General features: G+C 46.7%; 3 protein-coding genes across 3 annotated transcripts; all 3 read left to right on the top strand.

Annotated features, from left to right (window-relative positions):
• Positions 1-259: 259 nt before the first annotated feature.
• Positions 260-2,038, top strand: LOC145941382 (uncharacterized). The gene has a single exon (XM_083047505.1). The coding sequence runs from the start codon at positions 260-262 to the stop codon at positions 2,036-2,038; it is 1,779 nt and encodes a 592-aa protein (XP_082903631.1).
• Positions 2,039-2,635: 597 nt separating this feature from the next.
• LOC145942176 (uncharacterized) lies at positions 2,636-4,345 on the top strand. Its single transcript, XM_083048643.1, has 2 exons — positions 2,636-2,849; positions 2,952-4,345. The coding sequence occupies exons 1-2, from the start codon at positions 2,636-2,638 to the stop codon at positions 4,343-4,345; spliced, it is 1,608 nt and encodes a 535-aa protein (XP_082904769.1).
• Positions 4,346-4,461: 116 nt separating this feature from the next.
• Positions 4,462-5,221, top strand: LOC145942175 (uncharacterized). Its single transcript, XM_083048642.1, has 2 exons — positions 4,462-4,638; positions 4,724-5,221. Exons 1-2 carry the CDS (start codon positions 4,462-4,464, stop codon positions 5,219-5,221), a joined length of 675 nt encoding a protein of 224 aa, XP_082904768.1.

The following is a 5,221-nucleotide window of genomic DNA, read 5'->3' as shown; positions in this document are numbered from 1 at the left end:
GAAGTCATACGGAATTATTGTGAACATCTTTATCGTGTGTCACGGAGTTATTTCTGCCACCGCCTATTCCTTGACGACCGAACTTTGACAGTAAAGTTGTGCCAGCCTGTCCTTGGGGAAACCACCGCAAAATTGCAGTGACAATTTCTCGTTTCTCAACATAAAATTGGTCCTTCGAGCCGGATCGGCGTCAAGAAGATATCGCAAGATCAAAACGATTGTGATCGTCAATTAACGAACGTTAATCAACCAATTCATCATGACTTCGTTCGAGACATTATTGTATAAACAAAACCAGCTAACCAAGACGATCTCCAGAACGCTCGTAAACTTCAAGAAATTGAGGCAAGCCAAGATGACGCGAGCGGTTACCCAATACCGGATCTCTCTCCTGCACGAACAATTCGCCAAGATCCAGGATCTCGACGCCGAAATTTACGCTGTCGCCGACGAGAAGCTTCGAAACACCCACGCCTACTTTGCGGAGGATAAGCTCACAACCTGCGAAAACGACTACCACGAGGCTCTCGACTTCATGCACGAGGTAATCGCCGATTTCGACCCACACGGTCCGTCCGCATCGTCAACCGATATTTCCATAACGTCGACGCGAACCGTTTCGCATCTTCCGCGCCTTGCGTTGCCGACCTTCGACGGTTCGTTTTCAAATTGGGAAACATTTCGCAATCGATTCACGTCAATGACTGTTGATGACCAAGGTCTTCCCAATGTCGAACGCATGCACTATCTTTGTTCGGTTGTTTCCGGAGACGCAAGCCATGCGATTAGTCACCTCAATATAACGGACGCGAATTTCTCAGTAGCATGGGAACTTATTTCTTCGCGATACGAAAATAAACGACGCTTAATCAATACCCATTTACATGCGTTATTTTCGCTCCCGCAAATCGCGTGCGAGAATTCCAAAAGTCTACAAAACTTGCGAGATCAAACAAATATATGTATTCAAGCATTGAAAAATCTCGGCCGTCCCGTTAATACGTGGGATGATATATTAGTTTATTTTGTGTCGCAAAACTTGAACAAAGGTTACCGAAAAGCATGGGAGTTGAAACTAAGCGATACCAAAGAAGCTCTCTCATATTCCGATCTTAATGCATTTTTGGAATCTCGCATCCGAGCTCTCGACGCGATGCTCCCTGCGAAACCCGGCGGAATCTCCGAATCGAACACGAAGTCGCATAAATTGAAAACTATCGCATCACATTCAACGACCGCGTCAAAATTTGTGTATCCAAAGTGCAAAAAAATCATTTGTTGTACGATTGTACCACCTTTCTTGCGGAAACTCCGGCCATTCGACACGAATTTATTAAATCTCAAAAACGATGCTTTAATTGTCTCGCGGCTACGCATCTTACGAGAGAGTGCAAAAACGAACGCCGATGTCGTAAATGCGCGCAAAAACATCACACGCTTCTTCATTTCTCGCGAAGCAAAGTTACCCGCTGACGAGCCGTCGACCTTTAACGCGCCGATCAACAAAAATAAAGAAACCGAGATAACGTCTCACATTGTATCGAATGTAATGTCAACGAAATCAACTGTTATGCTTGCTACAGCTCGAGTCCGTGTATTTTCGCAGCAAGGTCGCTTCGCTTACGCACGAGCATTGCTCGATCAAGGTTCTGCCGCAACTTTAATTTCCGAAACTCTAGCACAAACATTGCGACTCTCTTGCCTGAAACAAAATGTATGCGTTACCGGAATAGGAGAAGCGCAGTCCTACGCGCGTTATACAGTTCATATTCGTATCAGTCCTGCGGATCGAATAGAACCTGTGTATTCAACAACCGCTATTATTCTCAAATCGCTCACGAAATATGTACCTAATCGATTCTCTCAATTAACACAATTATCGCATTTAGCGAACCTTCCGTTAGCCGATAGTGACCCTATAAATTCTGATCCGATCGATATTATTATCGGCGCAGACTTTTATAGTCTGTTAATTTTAGACGGAATTCGAGAAGGCCGGCCCGATGAACCTCTCGCGCAAAACACTGTCCTCGGCTGAATCCTCTCCGGTCCGATTTCCTATCCCCACTCATCCACGCCTGTAGTTACTCATCACGGCGCGATTCTCGACAATTTAGATTTGACTCTCCGTCGGTTCTGGGAAATCGAAAGCGTACCGCAGAATGATTGTCTACAGAGCGACGAGAAACAATGCGAGGAACACTTCCTCGCAACTCATTCACGAGATAAACACGGTCGATATATTGTAAGATTACCGTTTAAACCCGGATCCGCGATAAATCTCGGCGATTCTCGATATATAGCATTGACAAGTCTTCGTCGCTTGGAGCGGCGCTTGCAATCCGACATAAGTAAAGCCGATAAGTATTCCGAATTTTTGACCGAGTATGAACATCTCGGTCATATGGAAAAGATTTTGAGTTCAAAATTATATTACATACCGCATCACGCGGTGTTTCGCGACAACAATACAACGTCATAAATCCGTGTTGTATTTTACGCTTCGAGCCGTACTTCGACCGGTCATTCGTTAAATGATTTTTTATTAGCCGGGCCAAAATTACAAAATGATCTCGCCGCAGTTATTTTAAAGTGGCGTCAATTTCGATACGTTTTCACTGCAGACATCGCCAAAATGTATCGCCAAATATTACTCGATCCGCGGGACCGCGATTATCAACGTATTCTGTGGAGAACTTCGCCGGACGTTCCCGTCGAGGAGTACCGGCTTCTCACGGTAACATACGGAACTACTTCAGCCCGTCAACTCGCGATCGACGAAGGCTCACGATATCCGCTTGCGCTTCCCGTGTTACAGAATCAAATATACGTAGATGACTGCCTATTCGGTGCCGATGATCGAGTTTTAACCTGCCAAACGCGAGAACAATTAATTTCTCTTCTCGCCAAAGGAGGTTTCCACCTATGAAAATGGGCGAGTAACTGCGCAGCTCTGTTAGCCGACATCGACCCATCCGATCATGGGCTAGTTTGCAGTAAAGACTTGCAGAACGACGAATTACTGAAAATATTAGGAGTTTCGTGGAATCCCGAACAAGACGCGTTCCAGTTTCGCATCGAATCGAAAATCGAACCCGGAAAGACGAAGCGTCAAATTTTGTCAACGATAGCGAGATTTTTTGACCCGCTCGGATGGATGACCCCCATTATCATTACGGCCAAAATCTTATTGCAACACCTGTGGTCACTTAAATGCGACTGGGACGATGTCGTTCCTCCTAATATTTCCGAAAACTGGTCCGAATTTCATTCACAACTTCATAAACTCGAAAAATTCACGATTCCTCGATGGACAGAATACGGTCTTCGTACAATGCATGCCGAATTACATGGGTTTTCAGATGCTTCCACAAAAGCGTACGCGGCCTCCGTGTATTTGCGTGTTATTTCTCTCCACGGATCTCCACGCGTCTCGGTTCTTGTCGCGAAATCTAAAGTCGCGCCGATAAAGACCGTAAGTGTTTCGCGTCTGGAACTTTGCACCGCTTTGCTTTTCGCACGGCTAATCAACTTCGCTGGCGCGGCCCTTCAAATCCCCGCGTTAAAATGTTATTGCTGGACGGACTCCATGATTGTTTTAGCCTGGCTGCGTCAATCACCCTCGCAGTGGAAAACCTTTGTCGCAAACCGCGTGGCTCAAATACAAGAATTAGTCGTTGATGCAACATGGAAGCACATTTCCACCAAGGAGAATCCCGCGGATTGCGCCTCCCGGGGTATCACCCCGGACGAGATATTAACACACCACCTCTGGTGGTCTGGACCGGTATGGCTAAAGAATGACTCAAGGTCATGGCCACACTCACCCCTTCAAATAACCGAAAATTCCCCACTTGAAGAACGAATTATTAGTCACGCAAGTACGATCGATGCTTCCGTACCCTGGGACCTTCAAGTCCGATTTTCATCCTGGCTCAAATTGCTTCGTGTAACTGCCTTTATTATGCGATTTACGTCCCGCCTTCGAAGAAAGAAATTAGATCCTACTGCCTCTTCCGATCATATCAAATCCCGGTCTCCGCTTATTTTGCAGCCAAAAGAAATCACCGCCGCCAAAGTGTTTTTGCTCAAAACCTTGCAAGCCATTCTCTATCCGCAGGAATTGATAAACCTGCACAACTCTCGTCCCGTTGCAAAATCGAGTTCACTAGCTCCGCTCAATCCGTATCTCGATAACGACGGTATTATTCGAGTCTGCGGGCGACTAGGAAACTCCGAATTGCCTGAAGCGGCAAAACATCCAATAGTTTTAAGATCACACCCATTAATCACCTCATTAATATCGACATCCACATCCGAAATCATCACGCCGGCCTCCAATTAACGCTCGCGTGTCTCCGCCAAGAATTCTGGCTCTTGCGCGCGCGCGCCACCGTCCGATCAATATTGTATAAGTGTATAAAATGTACACGTAAAAAAGCGATCATTCCGGAGCAACTCATGGGTGAATTACCGAAGTGTCGCGTAAATCAGGTACCGAGAGCATTTGTGCATACAGGTGTCGATTATGCTGGTCCGATTCTAGTTCAATTCGCTTCCGGTCGCGGACAAAAATCACACAAGGCATACATCGCCGTATTCATTTGTATGACTACCAGGGCTATTCATCTCGAACTTGTATCCGATTATTCGACGAATTCGTTCATCGCTGCATACAATCGATTCGTCTCGCGTCGATGATTGCCCACCGCGATTTATTCAGATAACGGCACCACATTTCAAGGTGCCGACTGCGAGCTCGCATCGGCCTACCAGGCCGCCGCGGATCACCCCGATTTTGCAAATCGACTGCAAGCGAAGGCGTACAATGGAACTTCATACCCCCCGCTGCTCTTCATTTCGGAGGACTGTGGGAAGCTGCGATTCGCAGCATGAAATATCATCTGAAACGATGTATCGGAAGACGCTCACCGTCGAGGAATTAACGACATTGTTATGCCGCGTCGAAGCGTGTCTCAACTCTCGACCGATCGCCGCAGTCTCCGAGAATCTGGACGACTGCCGGGCCTTAACCCCCGGACATTTTTTAATCGGATCCGCTCTAATAGCCTCACCCGAGCCAAGCGTGCTCGAGCTTCAAGAGCTTTGTCTCGATGGCAAACAGTACAGCGATTGTGTGAGGGATTTTGGAGATCATGGCGACACGATTATTTACAAACTTTGCATCAGCGTCCGAAATGGCGAGTGGTTCAAAAATTAG

This window comes from Prenolepis imparis, unplaced genomic scaffold, assembly GCF_030444845.1.
Source record: "Prenolepis imparis isolate NDT839.2.m4 unplaced genomic scaffold, iyPreImpa1.0 SCAF_10, whole genome shotgun sequence".
Taxonomy (NCBI): domain Eukaryota; kingdom Metazoa; phylum Arthropoda; class Insecta; order Hymenoptera; family Formicidae; genus Prenolepis; species Prenolepis imparis.
The sequence above is the reverse complement of the archived record's forward strand: the minus strand, read 5'-3'. Positions and strand labels throughout refer to the sequence as shown.

Coding starts and splice junctions, on each gene's coding strand:
- LOC145941382 (XM_083047505.1), top strand. CDS start 260: ATGACTTCGTTCGAGACATTATTGTATAAACAAAACCAGCTAACCAAG.
- LOC145942176 (XM_083048643.1), top strand. CDS start 2,636: ATGTATCGCCAAATATTACTCGATCCGCGGGACCGCGATTATCAACGT. Junction 2,850..2,951: donor CGTAGATGACTGCCTATTCG/GTGCCGATGATC, acceptor GTAACTGCGCAG/CTCTGTTAGCCGACATCGAC.
- LOC145942175 (XM_083048642.1), top strand. CDS start 4,462: ATGGGTGAATTACCGAAGTGTCGCGTAAATCAGGTACCGAGAGCATTT. Junction 4,639..4,723: donor GGGCTATTCATCTCGAACTT/GTATCCGATTAT, acceptor CGATTTATTCAG/ATAACGGCACCACATTTCAA.